The sequence below is a fragment of the Pelecanus crispus genome, chromosome 19, assembly GCF_030463565.1.
Source record: "Pelecanus crispus isolate bPelCri1 chromosome 19, bPelCri1.pri, whole genome shotgun sequence".
NCBI lineage: Eukaryota > Metazoa > Chordata > Aves > Pelecaniformes > Pelecanidae > Pelecanus > Pelecanus crispus.
The window spans coordinates 815,469-837,979 of NC_134661.1; the positions used below are offsets into that span (position 1 = coordinate 815,469).

Below are 22,511 nucleotides of genomic sequence, written 5' to 3' on the forward strand. Positions count from 1 at the left end.
CGTAGAAGAGTTTAATTGCCCTTCCTGCCCCTTTTTAATTAATTGCCCTTCCTGCCCCTTTTGAATTTCAGGAGCCCGGTGACGAGGAAGGGAAGAGCCTGGCTCTTGCGGGACTGTCTTTGGTCCTGTTTCTCCTCTTCCTTGACATATTTTGCCCCCAAACCCGCTGCTCTTGACTCATTCTGGACTGGGCGAGGACGTCAGGCGGCCCGTGCCGGCTTCCTTCGCAGCGCTTTGTTAGGCAGGGTGGGGTGCCGAGATGGGTCCGTCCCCGTCCCCCTGCCCCACTGCAAGGTGATTAATCCCTCGAGACCAGGGCTTCCATCGCCCAGCCCAGGCACGCACCTTTCCTCTTGGCTGGACATTTAACACCTCCTCGCCCTCTTCTCCTCTGAGGCGTGGCCGGTCTGGAGCGGGGAGCCGCTCGGTTGCAGGGTGGCAAAGCCAAGCCCACCTCTGAGCCAGCCTTAGAGTTAGGATTCATCCTCGGAGAGCAGTTTATCGGGGAGAAAAAGCTTCCCCTGTACCCCCAAACCTTCTCCCAGCTGGTAAGTTAATTTTCCATCCTTGCCATGTCACGACAGGGATGGGGTTCAGCTGGTCCTGGGGTGGCTCCGACCACGGCTCTTTGCTGCCTTATTCCAGGAGCGAGAGGTTTCGGAGGAAGGAAAACCTCGCCCCGCTTCCCCGGACGGCGTTTGCGCGCGCATTAAGCTTGTGGCGTCCCCCTTTTCCCCGGGCCGGGATGGTTCAGTTGAAGGCGTTGGAAGTTCCCCAAGTACGTGGTGCTCTTCGCTTTGATCCCGCTCGGCTGCTCCTTTCTGCCTGGCTCGGTGGCGGCACGTTTGGCTTCCTCCCCGTGGCGGCTGGTGCCGCTCGGATGCTTGAGCCGGGGCTGGGCTTCAAATCTCCCCCCAGGTCGTCGCCACAGGCATCGATTTGGGCGCTTGGGGGTTTTGCGGTTGAAACCCCGCTGGGGGCTCGTTTTTCCTCTTTAATTCACTTTTTTTTTTCTTTTCTCTGGAGTTTCAGTGTTTAACCTGTACGGCCGAGGCTCCTGGGGAACCGTGGCTGCTTGCCTGGCTTTTAGAAACTCTATAAATCAAACCTTTGGCGGCTGCGGTGCAGAGAAATGTGAATTTAAATGGAAATAAATCCCTTGCGTGCGGATGGGGCAAGCGGCGGGGGGGGGTGATGCCTCTTGGACGGGGTTTTCAGGGGTGGCTCCCGTGGGTTTTGACCTCATCCCGTGCCTTTCCCTCTTTTCCCACTCCAGGTGACCGGCGGCAGCCGCAATGAGAGCTCCGGCCCTCGCCTGATGCCTCTCCTGCTGATAAAAATGATCAACAAGTCTCGTGAGTCCCGTGGTGGTGGGGGGGGGGGCTGTCTCCCTCTTTCCAAGCAGGCACAGGGGTGCCAGAAGGATTTGCTTTTGGAAATTCGGCTTTAGGGGTAGGACGCTGCTTTGCTGCGGCTCCAGCCGGGTGATGCAGCGTTGGGGCATCACGGGTGAAGTCGTGGCGGGGAGGGTGATTTTTGGGGTCCTTGATCCTCCGGGCTCGGGCATCTGGTAGCCCTCGGGCTTTGTGGTTTAAAAAAAAAAAAAAAAAGTGTGGAGGCACCCGGAAAGAGGGATGTGTTTGTGCGGCCTTTGACGCAAGGTGGGCAGGAGGAAATGGCACGGCAGCTTTTGGACCCGGGACAAAACCAACCTGGCTCCATCTCAGAGCCGCTCCTCTCGGGGGGACCGTGCCAGCTGGCGGTGGGGGGGAGGCTTTGCCAGGGACGGCTCCGCAATCCTGGATCTACCAGGACGTCCCCAGGAGGCTGCAGGTCCCCAACATCCCATTATCCAAACCCCGGGTGCTGGCTTGACGGTGTTTTCCTTTTCCCCCTGCTCTCTGGGCGCCCAGGAGGGAAGATACTTGGAGTCCTGGCACTGTTTCTGGTGATGGTTTGGTACTCGATCTACCGGGAAGACAGGTACATACAGCTGTGAGTGGCTTTTATTAAAGTTTAAAGGAGCTCCTGCCCTTTCCTTCGCTCTCGGGAGGCGGCTTCCGCCCGCCCGTCCTGCGCAGGGATGCCGGAGCATCGTCTCGCTGGATGCTGGGGGACCGGAGAGACGGCAGCACCCTCGGCTGCCGCTGGAGGAGGGGGGACGCGATACGAGCTTCCCCCTCGGCGCGTGTCGGTGGCTGGGCTCTGCGGGGTTTTGGGTAAATACCGGTGTCTTTCCGGGCCTGGGAGAAAGCGAAACCCCAACTCTCTTCCCAGTCTTGGCAATGCTGGTGACGACGGGGAGAACGTGAGGTCTGTGGGCAGGGCAAGAGAGACCTCTTCCGATGCAAGGCTGCAAGCCCAGCAATTAAATACCCAGAGCAGAGCTGGCCTTAAATCTGGCCGGTGATATCCCCGGCACGGCTTGAATCCCACTGCGGTGGTGCCGGACCCCCCTTTGCCAGGAGCAGGATGCAAAGAGGCAGGCGTAATTATTATTTTTTTTTTTTTAATCTTTTCCTTTACAGCTTTTATTTCCCCGTGCAAGAAAACAAGACGACGTGTCCACTCGGGGAGGTGGAAAAGAAAGCGGCGCAGCTCATCGGGAAGTGAGTATCAGGGTCGGGAGCGAGGAGCGGGGGGACGCGGAGCCAGGACCCTCCCCACCCCGTGCCCGGTCTCACCGGCCCTTTGCTCCTCGGCAGCTACACGAGGGACCACCCGCTCTTCTTGCAGCTGAAGGACTACTTTTGGGTGAAGACGCCGTCCTTCTACGAGCTGCCCTACGGCACAAAAGGAAGCGGTAAGCCTCGGCAGCGATCGCCGTGGCTTTCTCTCTGTCCTTCTTAAAAACATTTGTGGTCTGATTTTTTTTGGGGGGGGCGATTTTCTTTTTTTCTTCCTCCCTAGCAAGTTGTTTGCTTGATTTTTTTTTTTTAGGTTTAGGGTGGGCCAGGCTTTACTAAGCCCCAGCCAAGGATTATCTGCCCAGATCTGGGGGGAGCTGGGACTAACGGCAGGAGGAGCTCTGGCAGGGATGGGGCAGCACCCGGGGCGTTGTAGCGGGCAGGAGCTGCCTTGCTCACCTTCTCCTCACCCTTGCTTTGCAGAAGACGTCCTCCTGCGCTTGCTGTCCATCACTCACTACTCCCTGCCCGAGAGCATCCAGAGGTAATGCAGGGGTGGGTTTGGGGGCTTTTCTGTCTGTCTTTGCATCGTTGCTGTCTTGGGGAGGGGGAAAACTTGCACATTGTGGGCCCAAGATTTGGCAAAATCAGAATGATAGAATCATCGAATCGTTTAGGTTGGAAAAGACCTTGATGATCATCCAGTCCAACCAGTAACCTCACACTGCCAAGTCCACACTAAACCAGTTAAGGGGAGAGTAGCAATTTCATGTTTCCTGGCTTGGTGGCTGGATTATTTATAATGGAAGTAAAACTAGGAATCATTAAGGTTGGAAAGGACCTCCAAGATCATCAGTCCAACCATCAACCCAACACTCCCATGCCCACTAAACCATGTCCCCAAGTGCCACCTCTGCCCATTTTTTGAACCCCTCCAGGGATGGGGACTCTACCACCTCTCTGGGCAGCCTGTTCCAATGCTTGACCACTCTTTCCGTAAAGAAATTTTTCCTAATATCCAATCTAAACCTCCCCTGGCGCAGCTTGAGCCCATTTCCTCTCATCCTATCGCTAACTACTTGGGAGAAGAGCCCAACACCCCCCTCCCTGCCCCCTCCTGTCAGGAGCTGCAGAGCGATCAGGTCTCCCCTCAGCCTCCTCTTCCCCAGGCTGAACACCCCCAGCTCCCTCAGCCGCTCCCCACCAGCCCTGTGCTCCAGACCCTGCCCCAGCTCCGTTGCCCTTCTCTGGACACGCTCCAGCACCTCAATGTCTTTCTTGTAGTGGGGGGCCCAAAACTGGACACAGCATTCCAGGTGCGGCCTCATCAGCACCGAGTACAGGGGAACAATCACCTCCCTGCTCCTGCTGGCCACACGATTCCTGACACAAGCCAGGATGCTGTTGGCCTTCTTGGCCACCTCTGTGAGCCAGGGATGGTGGATGGAGCATGGGATGCTTTGTAGAGTGGGCAATGCAGGGTTAAACCCCGCCTCGGGGCTTAAAACCACTTGGGTTTGAGAGCGGGTCCGGCTGAGGCGGGGCTTTTCTCTCGCAGCTTGAAGTGCCGGAGGTGCGCGGTGGTGGGCAATGGCCACCGGCTCCGCAACAGCTCAATGGGGGAGACCATCAACACGTACGACGTTGTGATCAGGTACAGCCCTGGCTCCGTCCCGTCGACCCCTCCCTGCTGCCACCTGCACATGGGGTTGACACCTGTGATGTCCCCATGTCCCCCCCCGCAAAGGTTGAACAACGCCCCGGTCCATGGCTATGAGCAGGACGTGGGCTCCAAGACCACCATGCGCCTCTTCTACCCCGAGTCGGCCCACTTCAACCCCAGGACAGAGAACAACCCCGACACATTGCTGGTGCTGGTGCCCTTCAAGCCCATGGACTTCCAGTGGATGGAGGCCATCCTCAACGACAAGAAGAGGGTAAACGTGGCGGGGGAACCGGGTCCAACCCCTCCCTGACTGCTCCGGGGTCCAACCCTACCCTCATCCCACCCCACCCTGGGGACCTACCTCTCTTACTGGGACACCGCTGGACATCATCTTCTTGTAGGTTCGGAAAGGGTTTTGGAAACAGCCCCCGTTGATCTGGGACGCCGACCCGGAGCAAGTGCGTGTCCTCAACCCATACTACATGGAAGTAACTGCTGCTAAACTGCTCAACCTCCCCATGAAGCAACCACGGAAGGTCAAACAGGTAAGGGGTGGGGATGGCCGGGCACCCTGCGCACCCCTGAGGGGTGACGTTCCTCCCTGCTGTCCCCCTGGCCGTCCCCGTGCAGCTCGCTGAAGGCCCACGGCTCTTCACACATCTCCTCCACCCTCTCCGTCCAGAAACCCACCACAGGGTTGTTGGCCATCACCTTGGCGCTACACTTCTGCGACCTGGTGCACATCGCCGGCTTTGGCTACCCTGATTCGGCCAACAAGAAGCAGACCATTCACTACTACGAGCAGATCACGCTCAAATCCATGGCTGTAAGTATCTACCCCCGCTTTTTGTCCTCCCTACCCCCAATTTTGGCCCCAGCAGGGGCGATCACAGCCCAGGAGAGGTGCCCTGCCCCGTTTGGTGGCGCTGAGCGGCGCGGGAAGCTCTACCCATGGGCTCGCTCCCCTTCCACCGTGGGCGTTGGGGTCCACCTTTTGGATGGTCATCACCCAGCTTGTCCTTGTAGACACGGTGGAGAGTTGGATCTGGGTGATGCGTGAGCAGAAGGGCTCACGGCCAGGGGGTTTGGGCAGGGAGGGTCACGTCCCTCCTTTTGGGGGGCTCCTCTCCCGCCTTTTGGCGGGCTCCTCGCTTCAGGTGAAGGCGTAGGGCCAACTCGACACTGGTGGGGTGGACAAGGCGGAGGGCTGGGAGGAAGCGGAAGGGAAAAGCGTGGCACCTCCTCGCTGCCGTCACCCCCTGCTCCCCGTCCTGCAGGCCTCAGAGCACAACGTCTCGCACGAGGCGGTGGCCATCAAGCGGATGCTGGAGCTGGGTCTCATCAAGAACCTCACCTACTTCTGAGGGCAGCAGGGCCGCGCAGGGACGGCGTCCCCCCCCCCGCCGCCGCCGCCGAGCGGGGACACCGCGCCGGCAGGGCCGGAGCCGGGCGAGGGCAGAGCATCCTCGTCGCCGCCACCTCGCCCCGGGACTCTTGGAGGGGACGGGGCCGGGGCCCGCGCTGGACCGTGGGTCCCCCCCCGGGGTGCGAGGGGCGGCTCTTGGGGGTGCAGGGAGCCCCGCGGGGCCGTGCCGCGGCCCCCGCCTTTTCCTACCGACGCACTAAAGCTACCGAGGACCTGGAGGGGATTTTTGGGGTGTGGGCCTCCCTCCCAGCGGGCCTGGGGGGGCGAGGCGGGGGCAGGAGCCCTCGCCCTTGGGCCTTCTTTCCCTTAATTCCCTCATATTCCGACGAGGGCCCCGCCCAGGGGCTGATTTTGGGGGTCCCAGGACCCCCCCCAGGGAGCAGAAGCCTTCAGGGGCTTCCATCCCCTCCTCCCTGCCCTGGTTCCCCCCCCTCCCCCCCCCCGAAATATTTAATTCCACCCCATCTCCCTTTTTTTTTTTTTTTTTTTTTTTTTTTTTTTAAATTTTCTTTTTTACTCCCGTGCCTTAGCGCTGGCGCGGGGGCTCGTCCCCGCGGCCCCCCCGGGCAAGGGCACCCCAGGGTGCCTGGTTTTGGGGTCCACCGAGGCCCTTTTGGTGTTTTGGGGGGGGGGGGTGTTGTTTGCGTGTGGTGTCGGTTTAATTTAATTAATTTAAAAGCTAATTTATCGTGGAGCCTGCCCTGGGGCGCGCGTGCCGCTGGTGTCGGTGACGGGTGGGCTTCGGGGGGGTGGTGGGGTGCTCGGCTCCAGGGGGGTGGCGTTTGGGGGTGTCCCCATCCCCCCCCAAGGAGGGGGCTGAGCGCAGGGTCCCCTCTGTCCCCCGTGGGGGGACTCTAGGGTGGGGGGGTGGGGGGCTCCCGCTGGCCCCCAGTAAGGACCCTGGTGAGGCTGGGGCGAGGGTGGCACAGCAGGGGAGCGGGGCCACCCCCCTTGTGTCCCTGTGTCCCCAAATGTCCAAGCTGGTGAGGCTGTCCCCACACCTGTGTCCTCAAGTGTGGCTGGACCGCGTCCCTGTGCTCGTGTCCCCGTGTCCCCATGTCCCCAACTGCCCCAGCCAATGTCCCCGTGTTCCCGTACCCCCCAGCTTGTGTCCCCATGTCCCCTATGCTCATGCCCAAGTCCCCGTGTCCCAAACTGCCCCAGCCAATGTCCCCATACACCCCAGCTCATGTCCCTGTGTCCCCAAATGCCACAGCCCATGTCCCCAGCCTGTGTCCCCATACGCCCCAGCTCCTGTCCCCCACACCCAGATCCCTGTCCTCGTGTCCCCATGTCCCCTGTGCTCATGCCCAAGTCCCTGTCCCAGTGTCCCAAACTGCCCCCGCCTATGTCCCCACAGGCCTCAGCTCGTGTCCCCATGCCCTTGTCCCTCTGTCCCCAACTGCCCTGCCTGTGTCCCCAAACGCCCCAGTTTGTGTCCCTGTGCCCTTGTCCCTGTGCCCACATCCCCATGTCCCCAAATACCCCAACCCATGTCCCCATGCTCATGCCCAAGTCCCTGTGCCGTTGTCCCTATGTGCCCAAATGCCACAGCCCATGTCCGTGTCCCCATGTCCCCAACTACTCCAGCCAATGTCCCTATGTCCCCATATAACCCAGCTCATGTCCCCAACTGCCCCAGCCTATGTCCCCATAGGCCCCAGCTCGTGTCCCCATGCCCAGATCCCTGTCCTTGTGTCCCCATGTCCCTGTGCCCATGTCCCTGTGTCCCCAACTGCCCCAGCCAATGTCCCCATGCACCCCAGCTCATGTCCCCGTGTCCCCAAATGCCACAGCCCAAGTCCCCGTGTCCCCAGCCTATGTCCCCATACACCCCAGCTCCTGTCCCCAAGCCCAGATCCCTGTCCTTGTGTCCCTATGTCCCTGTGCCCATGTCCCTGTGTCCCCAACTGCCCCAGCCTGTCCCCATACACCCCAGCTTGTGTCCCTGTGCCCTTGTCCCTGTGTCCCCATGTCCCCAACTGCCCCAGCCTGTATTCTCATACGCCCCAGCTCGTGTCCCCATGCCCAGATCCATGTCCCTGTGTCCCCAACTGCCCCAGCCAATGTCCCCATGTCCCCAACTGCCCCAGCCCATGTCCCCATACACCCCAGCTCCTGTCCCCAACTGCCCCAGGCAATGTCCCCATGTCCCCATACACCCCAGCTCATGTCCCCATGTCCCCATACACCCCAGCTCATGTCCCCAACTGCCCCAGGCAATGTCCCTATGTCCCCATACACCCCAGCTCATGTCCCCAACTGCCCCAGGCAATGTCCCCATGTCCCCATACACCCCAGCTCATGTCCCCATGTCCCTATACACCCCAGCTCATGTCCCCAGCTGCCCCAGGCAATGTCCCCATGTCCCCATACACCCCAGCCAATGGCCCCATACACCCCAGCTCATGTCCCCAACTGCCCCAGCCAATGTCCCCATAGGCCCCAGCTTGTGTCCCCATGCCCAGATCCCTGTGCCTATGTCCCCAAACGCCCCAGCCCGTGTCCCTATGCTCACATCCCTGTGTCCATGCCCCCGTGTCCCCATGTCCCTGCAGATGGCCTTTACCTGCTGTGTCCCTGCTGTGACGTCCTGGCTCCCGCGGTGGGGCTTTGTGGGGCCGGGCTGCCCCGTGCCTCAGTTTCCCTCTGCCGCCGGGCACCCGCTGCACCCATGTCCCCACGGTGGGGGGCCCCTCCCCGCCCTGGGGACCCCGCCGTGAGGCCGCGGCACCCCTGAAGCTCCAGGCCGGCTCCACGCCAGGGCAAAGCGTCACCAAAAGAGCCGGCGTCCTTGCAGGGCGGCCATCAGCCCAGGCGTGCCACGAGAAACACCTCTTGTATTGACCGCGGGCGCTGCGATACAGCGCGGAGAGGCCCTTCCCGGGGGTGGGGGGGTGTCCCCGTCCCACTGATGGTCCCCCCCCAACCCCTGACGCTGTCCCATGCGGCGGCACCCCCCCCCAACCCCCCAAAAACGGACTCTATAAGTATGGACACCGAACACCAAGAAGGAAGGGAAGGAGCCGGCTGGGAGAGGGCAGCGGGAAGCGAACGGCTGGTGGGGCGCAGGGGGGGTGGGTTGGGGGGGGGTGGTCGGGCCGGGGGTGTCCCCAGCCCCGTGGAGGGGACGGCTCCCCGGGGCTCGGCGTGTCCTCGGCGGGTTGTGCTTTAGCATGTAGCCGGGGCCGGGGTGGCGGGGGGACGATCGGCCGGTCCCCCCACCCTGCAGCCCCGCCGTGTCCGGCCTCTTCCCACCGCCGCTCGCCGGCGGGTGCCACTGTCCACGGCGCCCGCGCTCCGGAGGGTCCCCATCGTCCCCGGAGGGGCTCAAACGTGCGTCTGCATCCGCCTCTGCAGGGGCCGGCTGGGGTCTGAGTTTTGGGAAGACGACTGGGAATGGTGGGAGGAGGAGGCGGAGGCCTTGCTGGCCTTGTCGAACTGCACGTAGCCGTCCTGCTTGCCGCTGCTGCTGATGCTGCTGTCGCACTGGGTGTCGAGGAAGGAGCTGCTGTCGCTCATGGAGCCCCGCTGGAACTCGCGCTCGCACAGCTCGATGGAGCTGCTGCCCATGCCCAGCACGAAGCGCTGGCTGTAGTCGTAGAGGCGGCTCTGCCCGCTCAAGGTGCTGTAGATGTTGGTGAAGGACATGCCGGTGGGCACCCGCTGCTTGCTGGCGGGCCGCAGGTCCGCCGGGCAGCCCGACAGCGAGATGGTGGGCGTGGAGTGGTGCTCCTTGAAGGTGTTCACGCTGTAGTAGCCATTGGTGGGGTCCTGTGGGGTGGGAAAAGCGGGGGACAGGTTGGTGCTGCCCACCTTCCTATGTGCCCCGGCATTCCGGGCACCCAGCCGGCTCATCCGCCCAGGAGGATGCTCTCAGCTGCCCTACTGCATGCAGCGTCCGCGCATCCCACCAATGCGTCCCGCTCGGCTCAGCCCCCTGCAAATCGGGGCAGCGGGCGGCACGGGCGCCCCTTGCACCCCACTGTCCCGGCACGCACCTTTTTCTTATCCCCCAAAGGGTGCTGAGCCCAGAAAACAGCACCGGGGGTACCAGAGCATCCCCCGCCCGGCGCTTGGACAGCCCCTCTGAGTATGGGCCCGCGGTTTGGTGACGCCAGGGGACGCGGCCACACGGATGGAAAGCCTGGAAGAAGCAATGCCAGGCGAGGGACACGAGCCCCGTCCTGCCCTGCGGCGGGCACGGGGACGGGTGCTCAGCACCCCGGGGTGCAACCGCCTCGGCCGGGCACCGCGGCCCCTCGTGCCCGTGCGGCTTTGAGCCCCGTGGGGGCTGGAAAAAGGGGCCATGTCCCCAAGGGTCCAGCTCACCTTCAGGTTTTGAAACTCCTTCTCCTCCTCCTTGAGCACCTCGAGCTGCTTCAGCACCGAGTCCTGCTGAAATTCCCCCCCGGTCCATCTGGGAAAGGATGCAGGTGGGTGTCAGCGGGGCGGCGGAGCTGGGTGCCTGCCCGAAAGCCACGCCATTCCCTGCGGTCCAATTTGGTTTTCTTCCCCCCCCCCCCCCCCCCCCCCCCCCGTTTGGGACTAAAAAGGCCAGGCCGATGTGGAGAGTGAATTATGTACATCTGCTGCAGCAAGTGTTGGGGCTGCACCCCCGCCTGCCCAAAAAAACACCCCCCAAATCTTTTTCTTTTTTGTTTTTCCCCTTCTTTCTTTTCATCCTTTCCTCCTAAGCTGAACTTGGCCACTAACATCTCAAAAGCCCAGCTAGGTTCTGGCATTGCCATGACACTGTAATTAATGTGAAAGCCTTAATTTCAATTGTTTTTTTTTGTTTCCCCCCCCTGACGCTGGCTCTTCTTGAAAGATTTGAGTCCTGGAGCCTGGGCCCTGTGCCGGCCCAGCGGGTCAGGAGGGGGCGGGTGGGCCGGAAAAGCTCTTTTTTAATTTGATTTGGGTCACTTTTTGCTCCCGCTGCTCCTTTGCAGACCCCCGGAGATGGCTGCTGCCGCCCCCGCCGCGCTGCCTTCACCCGTCGCTCTCCGCCTCATTAATTTCCCTTTGAAGGCTGACCGTGAGCAGGGGGGCAAGGTACACATTAATTAGACCACGGCTTTAATTACCCTTCCTTCAGCGAGGTGGGGTTGTGCAGAAGCGGAATAATTATCAACCAATTTCTCGGCTGCCTTTTTTTTTATCTTCTCCCGTATTGATCGCACGCCTCCAGCCCCATTTCTCTGCCCCCGGCGCTGGGCTCGCAGGCGCTCTGATCGCAGCCTCCAAATCAGCCCGAAAAATTTCCCTTTTATTGCCCAACTTCTCCCTTTTTAAAACGGTAAGTGGTTGTGGAAATTCACCCTGCAGCACTTTCCGTTCATCTCCTGAAAGCCTTTGATATGGCTATTAAATGCAATAAATTAAAGTACCTGAGTTTTCCTAGGAAAAAAAAAAAAAAGCCTGTAACAGCCATTGATTTACCAGGGTAAATACAAGTGTCGCCGAGGATTAAATTCCGTGCAGCTAAAAAGGTGTGTGGAGGGGTTTTTCTTTTTGCCGCGCCAGCCCCAGTGGCACCCTAGATCCCCTAAAGGCACGGGACGGGTCTTACACCCATCGAAAGGGTTTCACAGGGCCCGGTGCAGAAAGAAAAGGCGAAAATGCTTCTCCTCCTTGGGCTTGGCTGGGTTTCGGCGTGGGTGACGCAGTCAGAGGCCGGATCTGGAGATGGAGAGGGGACGAGAGCGGGCGAGAACCAAGGGGACAGTCCTTGGTGGCAAAACCTGCCTGGAATTGCTAAATTGGGTTTGACGGGGTATTTGAAGCCGTTTTATGGCGCTTCCTGCAACAAGGATTGGAGTGCTCCAAGCACCAGGACGCTCCTCGAGCCCCGTGGGGACCCTGCCTTTCCCCGGGGCTGGCAGGGGTGCCGTGGATTCGGCTGCACCCCGCGGATTTGGGGGCTGCAGTGAGCCCGTGCGCCGTCAGAGGGCACCGAGCCCCCGCGCCGGCCAAGAGCGCGGTCCGTAAAGCACCGTCGCGCCGCTTGGTTCGCTCGATTTCCAATTCCCGGCGTTGCTGCCGGCCATGAACGCGAACTTTCTTCAAGTTAGCCCCGGTGCAATCTCGCCATTGATCGGCGAGCGGCGGGAGAGAGGGAAATACATGAAAAAAGAGGCCAGGAAGGGCCGAGTGCACGGCCACCAGCCAGCAACGCGCTCGCGGATGCCGGCACGGGATGCTCCAGCATCGCGCACAGACTTTTTTCCGGAGCCGCGCTTTGCTCCGGCCGGGCTACCCCGCCAAGATGCTTTGGTCCTTCGGCCGCGTTGCTGCCACACCGCTGGCTGGTGCTAAAGCCGCCTCTTAGAGCCGCGTGCCCACCGTTCCCTCCTGCCAGTGCCGCCGGATCCGAGGGCACGGCCCGATCCCGGGAGCGTCGTGCCAGGACTTCACCCTGCTTGGCAGCGCCGGGAGCCTTCGCCATCCCAAGAGCAGTGCGCATTGCGGTCAGGCATCCCGGTTGCGGCGTAAAGCCGTCCCCGCTTCCCAGGCCCAAACCTCGCCAATCCCTCCTGGACCAACACGGCTAAGGGATGCGACGAACTGCATCCGTAACCACCGGCGCCTCTTGCCTCAGTTTCCCCTGCTGCAAAAAGAGTGATCCCCCCCGTCGCGAAGCATCTCCTCAGCTTTGCTGCGCTGGCTCCTACCATCCCGGCAGCGCATCCTGGCGAAGCAAAGCGATGTCTCAAGGTTACTCAAGGCAGGGAAACGGTGCTTAAATTATGAAAATAGTGGCCGGCTCCAGCGCCATGCCGCCTAATCCCCCGCCTGCCGGAGCACTCCCTCATTTAACGCCGCCAAATGAAGCCGCTTTCAGCCGCGGCTGTTGAATCCGACAGACTGGATATTAAATTCTTTGCTTTCATTAGCAGAGACAATATGTTTTTTTAAAACGCTGCTCCCTCCGGAATCCCCGGCTGGGTCCCTGGGCATCCATCCAGACCTGGCAGGCTCGAGGGCAAGCCCCTGGCTCCGGGCGAGGTGCGGCCCCCTCCCTCGCACCCTGCTTAATTATAACTTTTCCCGCTTGTCGGGTAATTGGATGCCACTCAGCTGCACTTAGACACTTGGGTGGGTCAAACCCTACCAAGGGCGAGGGATGTTGTTTAACAGATTCCCCCGAGAGCGGCTTCCTCTGCTCCCAGCGGGGACTGGCTGCCGGTATGGAAACAAGCACACAAATAAAAAAAAAATAATATCCCCGCTGGGATTTCCCATCCAGCCAAGGGTTCAGCACGTTCAGACGCCAGCTCCTGCCTCCACCGGCCGGTGACGTGGGCTCCCACCGCCTGTGCTGTCCATCAACGCCCCAAAACGTCGCTTTTGGATGGATCAAGGCGACGGTGGAGCCGGTCAGCCTGCGCTATGTCCTGCCGTCCTTCTTGCATCCTTTTCCCTTTCCCGGGAGCTTGCTGCAGCAGACGCCGGCTTCTCCCTGCTCCCTCGGATGCACACCAGCACCGACCACCCCAAAGGTGTTACCTGCCTTGAGCTCGCCACCGGAGATCTCCAAACCTCGTGGTGGTCCAGCTCTGCTGCGACCCCGTGAAGCCCAAGCCATGAGCTGCAAAGGTCCCCAAATCACATTTTTTTTTTTTAACTGGGTGAGTCTTCTTCTCCCTGGCTGGAGGAAGCACGGGCATGCTGGCCCGGTGCTGTGCCCAAGCTGGTACCTGCAGCGTCCGTCGCCGGTGCTGGTGCCGCTGGAAGGTGTTGGCTGCGTGGGATGGACGTGCCCTGAGCCTCCCGAGCCACGTCGGATGTTGTGGAGGTGCAACCCAGCTCTGATCCAGACCTTCCGCAGGGCAAATATCCCTGCTAAGTGGAGATAAACCTCTATCTGCCAGCTCGGGGCTTGCTGGTGCTTCCCAGGGCTGCAGTGGCACCGGCCGCCGGGCACTTGGAGCATTTCTCGGGGATAAAGGCAGAGACAATGATGCTGTGACAGCCGGGCTGCAGGGAGAAACGAGCCACACCCTGAATCTCACCTCTGCCTTTTTGATTTTTTTCCCTCTTCTGTGGGGATCTGAGCTGAGCTCCTGAGTGGAAAATCATAGAATCATCGAATCGTTTAGGTTGGAAAAGACCTTTAAGATCATCCAGTCCAACCATTAACCTACACTACCAAGCCCACACTAAACCAATCAAGGGTAGACCAGACTGAACCATGTCCCCAAGTGCCACCTCTGCCCGTTTTTTGAACCCCTCCAGGGATGGGGACTCCACCACCTCTCTGGGCAGCCTGTTCCAATGCTTGACCACCCTTTCCATGAAGAAATTTTTCCTAATATCCAACCTAAACCTCCCCTGGTGCAGTTTGAGCCCATTTCCTCTCATCCTATCGCTAACTACCTGAGAGAAGAGCCCAACACCCCCCTCCCTGCCCCCCTCCTTTCAGGCAGTTGTAGAGAGCGATGAGGTCTCCCCTCAGCCTCCTCTTCTCCAGGCTGAACACCCCCAGCTCCCTCAGCTGCTCCCCACCAGCCCTGTGCTCCAGACCCTGGAAAATGTGTCTGGTGTTGATCTGCAGGCTGTGAACAAACTGGGAATGTCCCTCGGAGCAGAGGGATGGGTTTCAAGATGGGAAACAGGAAAGTAAAGGTGAGCAAGGAAAAGATCATCAGCCTGTCTACCGGATGGGTCATTTTGACTGTTCCACCCCAAATATGAACTAAAGGCGATGCCTGGCTCTACCCGGCTGCACTGGACCCCCTTTGACTTGGGATGCTTTTGCCTGCCAGGCACATTGGGATTGTTTCTATCAGGATCATAGAATCATGGAATGCTTTGGGTTGGAAGGGCCCTTCAGAGCCCACCCAGCCCCACCCTGCAGTGCCAGGGACAGCTTTAACCAGCCCAGGGTGCTCAGAGCCCCGTCCAACCTGGCCTGGGATGTTCCCAGGGATGGGGCCTCCACCGCCTCTCTGGGCAACCTGTGCCAGTGCTTCACCACCCTCATTGTGAGGCATTTCTTCCTTATATCCAGCCTAAGTCTAGTCTTCTTTAGTCTAAAGACGTTTAGGATTGCAGCTGGCAGTGGGGACAGCTCCTTTAGGATCATCAGCCCCATTTCACAGGTGGGGAAACCGAGGCATGGAGTCCAATCAGCCAGGAAGAAAACCCAGTCCCCCAGCCACGCCGAGAGAGGAGGCGATGCCGCGGCGGAGCTGACCACGCTCTTCAAGCTCCTACTCACAGAGCGGGCTCAGCCGAATCGGCGTGCCGGTGCAAAGCACCCTGGGCAGGACAGAGAAAGCTGTTGTTGGGATTTATTTTTTCCCAGGATCGGACCCTTTAACGGGCTCTTTTGCCTCCAGCCACTGGCTGCTGTTTGCTTTCTGGCCCCTGCGTGCTGGCAGCCTTTTCCCTGCCCGTAGGCAGCGCCTGGCAGAACAGCTAACGGAGCGGGGGGGTTGGAGACGGCACTGAGACAATGTGAACATATGCAAATCAGACAGCGTGACGTGTATCCTAAGGTGTTAATGAATTTATAGATGCATGAATAATTATTTGTGAAAAGCACGGCGAGCTGCGGAGGTCACAGATGGCTGGAGAATAACAAATGCAATAGAATTTGGGAGGGGGGCGGTGTGGAAGGAAGAGTCACGCCGGCACTCTGCAGCCAGAAACTCTCCGGCAAGGCAGAGGCGCCACGGGAAAGCGAGGAGCAAAGGTGGCATCCACGGTGCGGAGGGTGGATCTCCGCTCCCGAAGCTTGGCAGGAGCAGGTTGGGCCGTGCTGGATCTCAGGGGTTTGGCCAAGGGTGCAGGATGGGGAGCGAAAAGGCTGAGGCGAAGCAGCAAGGTGGGAGCAGTTTGCAAGCATGGCCTGCTTTTCATTAACATCTGCATTAACGAGCACGCCACGCGAGCTCCCAGCACGCTAATGACATTCGCAGTTGATACTAAACAGCAAGGCGTTATGAACATTGTTGAGGGCGAGGAGATCATTTCAAAGGATGCCGTCGAGGTTGAGCCCGGGCTGGAAAGAGCTCAAGAAGCTTAGGGAAGGCAAACGGAGAAGCAGAGGTGGGAATAATGGTGGTACGGGGAGGAGGGAGAGGAAGAAAGTCTTGGGGTGAGGGTAGGGAGCAAGCAAGGGGTGCTGTGCATTGCCCCCTGCTCCTGCTGCAGAGGTCTCCTCACCATCATTAGCAAGGATGATTTTTTTTTTTTTTTAACTTAAGCCATCATTTCATTGGCAAACTCGGAGCCTCCCTGTCATGTTGCAGCCAAAAAGCGCTCGGCTTTGCCTACTCTGTTCGCACTTAAACAGCCCCTTTACACCGTGCTGTAACCGAACCCCCCCCCCTCAGAAGTCTTGCTAATAAGCTAAAACACGAGCTCTGTAGACCTCTCCCCGTAAGGCATTTTTTTTTTTTCCCCGACTATCAAATAAATGTTGTAATTTTTTTTTTCCTGCACCATTTCCATCCTGCCAGCATCCTTATTGAAATGTGCACAGCACAGCTCTGCACCGCTCCGGTACCGGCCACATCAAGGGCACGCGTTGATGTGAAATCACCTTCTGGCTCTGGCAAATAATCGAGGCAAAGCCCCATGATCACAGAATCATAGAATCATCGAGTCATTTAGGTTGGAGAAGACCTTTAGGATCATCCAGTCCAACCATTAACCCAACACTACCAATTCTACCACTAAACCAATTAAGGCGAGGGTCATCATTTCATGTTTCCTGGCTTGGTGGCTGGATTATTTTTAATGAAAGTAAAACTAGGAATCACTAAGGTTGGAAAGGCCCTCTAAGATCATCTGTCCAACCATCAACCCAACACCCCAATGCCCACTAAACCATGTCCCAAAGTGCCACATCTACACATTTTTTGTCTTGCAAGATCCTGTGCCTGGCCTCCCACAACCATCCTCTTCCTCATTTACTTGGCGGTGGTAAATGTTCCTCATACGTCTCCTCTGCTGAGGCTTCGTGCCTGCTTCCAGCCTGGTGGTTAAGGTCTTGAGCAGAATTTGGGCTGACCTTAGCCCCTCCTTTGGAAGCCAGATCTGGGCTTGGCGCTGTTGATCACTGTCTATACAGCTCGTGGTGCAGCATCCTATGGAGAGGAAGCTCCTCATCCCCCTTCGGCTCATGGAGCAGATCACTCCACACCCAAGTCCCAGCCTCTTCTGTCCTTCTACTGAGCAAAGCCTTGCAAATCCCGCCATGGATTTGCAGCCTCCTCGGGGCAAAACCCTACTGGGAATGAAGGGTCTTGCGCAGAAACCTCAGCAGTGCTGGGATAACATGCCAGATCTCCGTCTCCTCCTGCCTTCTCATTTTGAGGCTCCCTTGCTGTCCACGTGCACCATCAGACGTCCATTTTGCCCGCCCCATGATCCTCAACCTTGCCCTTCCACCGGCAATTCATCAAACACTGTTTGCAGGCCGGCCATACCGGTGCTTACAAGTGCTGCCCAAAAAACCAGAGCAGGAAAAAACCACCCAGCAGCCTAGAAAGCAACCTCCAGCCTCTTCAGTCCTTCCCCCTTTCCTATCTGCTCTTTCCTCTCACCTTTCATGGCCGCTCGCCTTTCTTTGCCATTCGTTCAGCTTCTATTTGTCACCTACGACACGACACCAGCAAGAACAAGCAAAGGCAAATGGGGGGCTGAGACGCGGCAAACAGCGGCGACACCAGCGAGAGGGGCAGCCCACGGCCGGGCTGCAAGGATGCGCCCGCCGGTCCATGGACCGAAGCTGAATTTCCTGGGATCTCAGTGCTCAGCATCTTGCCCTGCCTGCGTCATTTGGTGCCCTCGGGCAAAGGCAGAGGCCTCAGGAAGGTGACACCTCCCAGGTTCTTACAGACCCAGGCCCAGGCTGGCCCCGGCGTTAGCAATCTGCAACCAACCACATGCACGTACATTATTTTTGCACATATAACTCTCTAAATTGCGTCCAGGAGAGCGCGGTTCTTGCTGGCTAATTAGCTCGTTATTATATTGCGCTCACCTATTGCGTGTCTACTTGCAGTTTGCAGCTCCTTCCCCACGCGAGGTGGCAAATTTGCTTTGCAATTAGCCCTGCGGGCAGCTGGGCTTCTGCAATAAACCTCTCCCAGCTCTCCCTCCTCATTAGCAAAGTTTCACTCGAGGAGCTTTTATGGCAGGAGAATGTGTATCTCAAGAGCAAGATTTTTGGAAGAGCATCTTCGCCTGGAGTGGGGATTACGGCACTGAACTACATGTGCCTGGGCTCATTACCGTCAAACACTTACCCAGAGTAATTGCTTATGGGGAGAAGAAGTAAATCCTTACCATCAGCTGCTTGATGGTTGGGTGCTCCTCCGTCTCCCTGCCCGAGGCCGGCTCCTTGTGTACGATCTCCACGCGGATATCGTTCTTGGCAGAAACCACACCTTTCAGATCTGGGCAAAGAGCGAGATGGAGAAGGGGTTAGTCAAAGGCGATGGCGGAGCATCTGCGGGGACCCGACCGGTTGCCGAGGACGTCCAGCAGCACCGGGAAAAATTAACCCGGGCTCAGCAAGCGCATCTGCGAATTGGGGGAGCAATGTTTGCATTGCCAGGAGGTACGGGCATGCGAAACCACCTCCAGGCAGCTCAGATTTCTCTTTTAATTCCCTTGGGAGCTTGGTGAAGTCTCTGCCATACTCACAGGGCTTTTAACGGGGCTGGGCCGCAGCAGGGCTGCTCAAACAGATGGTGGGCTCTTTGTCCAGCCTGCTGATCCACAGCATCTGCTCGGGGAGCCCATGGGATGCGGCTCCTGAGGGCCATAGCAGCTCTTCCCTGGTGCTGGGAAGCCCCTGAGAAATGCCTTCCCCAGGGTTGGGGTGCAGAGACGTATGGAAAAGGCCAAGCAGGGAACAAAGACGTAGCCAGGGCTTTGGGAACAACAAAATCATCCCTGGCTGCTGCTCCAAGCAGCCTGTTTTCACGCAGGGCAGAGAGAAACATTTCTGGAGCGACTCTCCGCCTTCCCTGAAGGTGTCAGGCGTGCTTCAAAGAAGTCATTTTAGCAAAATTAAACCAAAGACGCCGAGCAGCAGGAGCAGAAACGGCCAGGTGAATCCGAGATGAGAAGCAGAGATGGATGCAAATCTGAACAGCGAGATCTAAACAGCTCCCAGCTTTGAAGCCGGGCTTCAGCCTACGATCTGGCTCTCACCTCCTCGGATGGCTGCGCCAACCCCCCCCCGGCCCCAAAATTGCCTCGAACCGCCGGGCTCGTCAGATCTACCTCCAGCTGAAAGAACCGGCAGTGCCCTGCCAAGCCCGGATTGCGCCCACGCAGTCCGGCAAAGGCTGGACCACGCAGGAGGAGATGGGGATTTTGTCTGCAAACCAGGCTGAATCATGCAACCGAGAAGCGTGAAGGCTTGAAGCTCCAGCCTTGAGTTACTCCACCTCAGCGTCCTGCGCCCTCGATATCTGCAGCCCTGCTGTCACCCGCGGACATCTCCAAGTCTCAGGGTGCAAGGCAAAGGGTTTCGCTGGGAAGTTACCACTGCTCGCTCTTTTTTTTTTTTTTCTTGCTGGGACCACGTTCCTGGTGCTGGAGCCTCCGTCTTTAATCACAAGGAGAAGCTAATTACTGTCTTGCACATCCTCTCCCAGGAGTGTTCCCCCTTAAATAACTCTGGGCCATTAAGTCACCGAAGATACAACAACAGATGTGCAGTAAAATCTTTTTTTTTTATTTTATTTTTTCACTTTTCCAGAGCCTCCAGCCTCGGTGTGTCTGCACCCAGTGCATTTTTTTTGTTGCATCGCCCCAAAGCAAGGCCAGGAATCGCCTCCCCCAGTGCCATTAGCCGCGGTTGCCGGTTGCAGCCATCGGGAGATGCCTTCTCCAGAGTTCCTGCTGGGTCACCTTGTCCCCTCTGCCGTGCGGAGCCATCCCCGCAGCCTGCTGAGGGGTTTTGTTTGCAGGCTGTTGTTTTAAATGAGGCAACAACACTCCGGTATTTGTCCTGGGAGAGGGATCTGCAGTCATCCTGGTAGGAAATGAGTCCCTCTCCTGGTATCAAAGCGCTCCGCTGGCCCCATCACTCCTGAGCTGATCTCTGTAATACCGCTGCTGATTTCGCACCGCTAGCCATGATGCAAGTCCTTTCCTCACCTTCCCAGGCTGGTGTTGCTTCCTTCCGAACACTCACCTGCCGCTGGAGATAGCGGCCACAGCATCCCGTTTGCATTAGCACCTGCAAAACTGGGATAAAAGCCCGTCGCCCTGGGACAGCCAAGTCCTCTCCTGCAGGGTTTTGCACCGCGAGTGTCACTCGTGGGCTGGTTTAGCTGCTGATGCTCCCAGCTCCTCCAAAAAACAAGGAGGGACCCTGTTTTGGCAGCTCCAAGTGGCTTTTGGAGCCACGCGATGGGGGACCGAGCAGCACCCCCTGCTCCCTGCATGAATCGCAGGCCAGGGAACCCCACCCGCACCCAGAATTTGCTTCGTTAGCACCACGGCACCCTGCTCCTCCCAAGCAGCAGCCCTGGGGAGCAGCCAGCAAAGCATCTGTTACCGAGCTGGCACCCCCGGTTGGGTCCGGCTCTCCGGAAAAGCTCGAGCTGTTCCTCCCCCTATTTCACTTTGGGGAGGGAAGGGAGATCAGGGCAGGGATCTTTGCTGATCTCTTGGATGAGCTCTTTCTGCTGGCTTGCTCTGATCCCCAAGCGAAACAGCAAAGTAGCCTTGCGGGAAGCACGGGAACCTGTGCTCTGGTCCGGGGATGCTGTAGACCTCTCCCCGGGGCACGGCAAACGGGGACTGTGTCCAGTTTTGGGCCCCTCAATACAAGAAGGACATTGGGGTGCTGGAGCGTGTCCAGAGAAGGGCAACGGAACTGGGGAAGGGTCTGGAGCACAGGGCTGGTGGGGAGCGGCTGAGGCAGCTGGGGGTGTTCAGCCTGGAGAAGAGGAGGCTGAGGGGAGACCTGATCGCTCTGCAGCTCCTGACAGGAGGGGGCAGGGAGGGGGGTGTTGGTCTCTTCTCCCAAGTAGTTAGCGATAGGATGAGAGGAAATGGGCTCAAGCTGCACCAGGGGAGGTTTAGATTGGATATTAGGAAAAATTTCTTTACAGAAAGGGTGGTCAAGCATTGGAACAGGCTGCCCAGAGAGGTGGTGGAGTCCCCATCCCTGGAGGGGTTCAAAAAATGGGCAGAGGTGGCACTTGGGGACATGGTTTGGTGGGCATGGGGGTGTTGGGTTGATGGTTGGACTGATGATCTTAGAGATCCTTTCCAACCTTAATGATTCCCAGTTTTTGCTTTCATTAAAAATAATCCAGCCCCCAAGCCAGGAAACACGAAGTTGCTACTGTACCTTTAATTGCTTTAGTGTGGACTTGGTAGTGTGAGGTTAATGGTTGGACTGGATGATCTTCAAGGTCTTTTCCAACCTAAACGATTTGATGATTCTATGATTCTATGGCTTACGCTGCAGGAGGAGCTGCAGAACAGCAGTGGTGCAGTGAGCATGCTGGGAAGGAGCCCAGACCCAGCAGCTCGGTGCATATAGGAGACCAAAAAGTCCTTTCTAAGTGGGACAGCACTGGAAACACAGCGGAGGAAAGGGACTGGAAACACTGCCGTGCCACCACGTCCCCAGTACCCTCTTCCCAATGCGTATCCTCCTAGCCCTGGCGAGGCAAATGCCTCTTATCCCTGATTTACCACTGGGAATCCAAGAGGTGAATCACACAAGGCATTTGGGTGGGATGTGGTTGTCCCCTCCTGGAAGGACCAGCCCTGCTTTTTCCCCCAAAGAGCTGCCCATCCTCTGCACGCTCCCAGCTCGGGAGGGACTCTAAAACCTGGCATTGCCCCACATCTGTGATCCGTTGTCACGGCATTAGTCTTAAAGTGTATGTCCTGTAAAGAAGCCCGCACCATCTGGTTACACCAAATAAGTGGAAGATAATGAACCACATGCTCTCCCTGGCTCTGAATGATGCGGCGTGGGGAAAGCACGGCCGATTACATCCGACCATTGACATGGTGACATGGCTTGGCCCCTGCTTTCTTCAGGCGCTTGAAACGTCCGTCCTTGCTGAATGATCTCCGCAATGTTGACCTGGCCTGGTCTGGGGCCCTGTCCATCAGCAATCCGCACCCAAAAAGCGAGATTAATGACTGCACCCCGTTTAATTTGTTAATATTTGCTAATGGAGGCTGCAAGAGTTCAACGATAAACCAGGGAGAGGCATCATTATTGCTCTTAAAATTAAACATATTTCTGCTGCGGGAGGCCGTGCGTTCATATCCAAATCCAAGAGGAGCCCGGTGTCTTTGATTGCTTTGCAAACGATCAAGAGAGGGGAAAAATAAAAAGAAAAGAAAAACAACTGGGTTTTCTGGCACACACGCAGAGAGCTTGGCATCCCGGCATCCGTACCGGCGTCTCCCGAGCTGGGAGCACCGTCGAGTATCTCCTCTTCTCCCCCGTGGCCTGAGATGTTCCAGACAATCGCGCTCTTCTCCCTCCTGGTTTAATGCCTTTTCATTTAGCCAACAATCCTCCTTTAATTTCCCGGTGTCTTTTTAATGAGGCAACACGATGCCACACTGTCTACCCCTCCTTCTCCTTTACCTGCGTCTCTAACGTCGCTTTAACTTGCATTCCCACCGCAGCCAGGCTTCAAAACCCACACGTCCCACGTAAAACCCCTCCGCTGGCTGTAATTTCCCACTAGGAAATACGCGTTTTATGTCGAGAAAAATGGAATTAAACCAGAAGCAGAACAGAGAGCACAAACCGAGGAGGGTTTTTAAGCGCCGGCGT

General features: G+C 58.1%; 2 protein-coding genes across 3 annotated transcripts in view; one reads left to right on the forward strand and one right to left on the reverse strand.

Moving 5' to 3' along the window:
- The first annotated feature begins 745 nt into the window (after nt 1-745).
- Nucleotides 746-5,657, forward strand: ST3GAL4 (ST3 beta-galactoside alpha-2,3-sialyltransferase 4). Of its 2 annotated transcripts, XM_075723313.1 has the most exons (11): nt 746-778; nt 1,277-1,355; nt 1,914-1,995; nt 2,529-2,609; nt 2,706-2,803; nt 3,111-3,171; nt 4,186-4,281; nt 4,375-4,564; nt 4,695-4,838; nt 4,976-5,119; nt 5,571-5,657. In XM_075723313.1, the coding sequence occupies exons 1-11, from the start codon at nt 746-748 to the stop codon at nt 5,655-5,657; spliced, it is 1,095 nt and encodes a 364-aa protein (XP_075579428.1). The 2 variants fall into 2 exon arrangements, with proteins under 2 accessions (XP_075579428.1, XP_075579429.1); XM_075723314.1 differs by lacking the exon at nt 746-778 and having other exon boundaries at nt 1,319-1,355; nt 1,914-1,983.
- Nucleotides 5,658-9,049: 3,392 nt separating this feature from the next.
- The window catches only part of KIRREL3 (kirre like nephrin family adhesion molecule 3), a 135,150-nt gene continuing 121,688 nt past the window's right edge, over nt 9,050-22,511 (reverse strand). Inside the window, 4 exon segments of the mRNA XM_075723397.1 lie at nt 9,050-9,493; nt 10,052-10,129; nt 10,131-10,139; nt 18,023-18,132. Coding sequence (XP_075579512.1) covers nt 9,050-9,493; nt 10,052-10,129; nt 10,131-10,139; nt 18,023-18,132 — 641 coding nt within the window.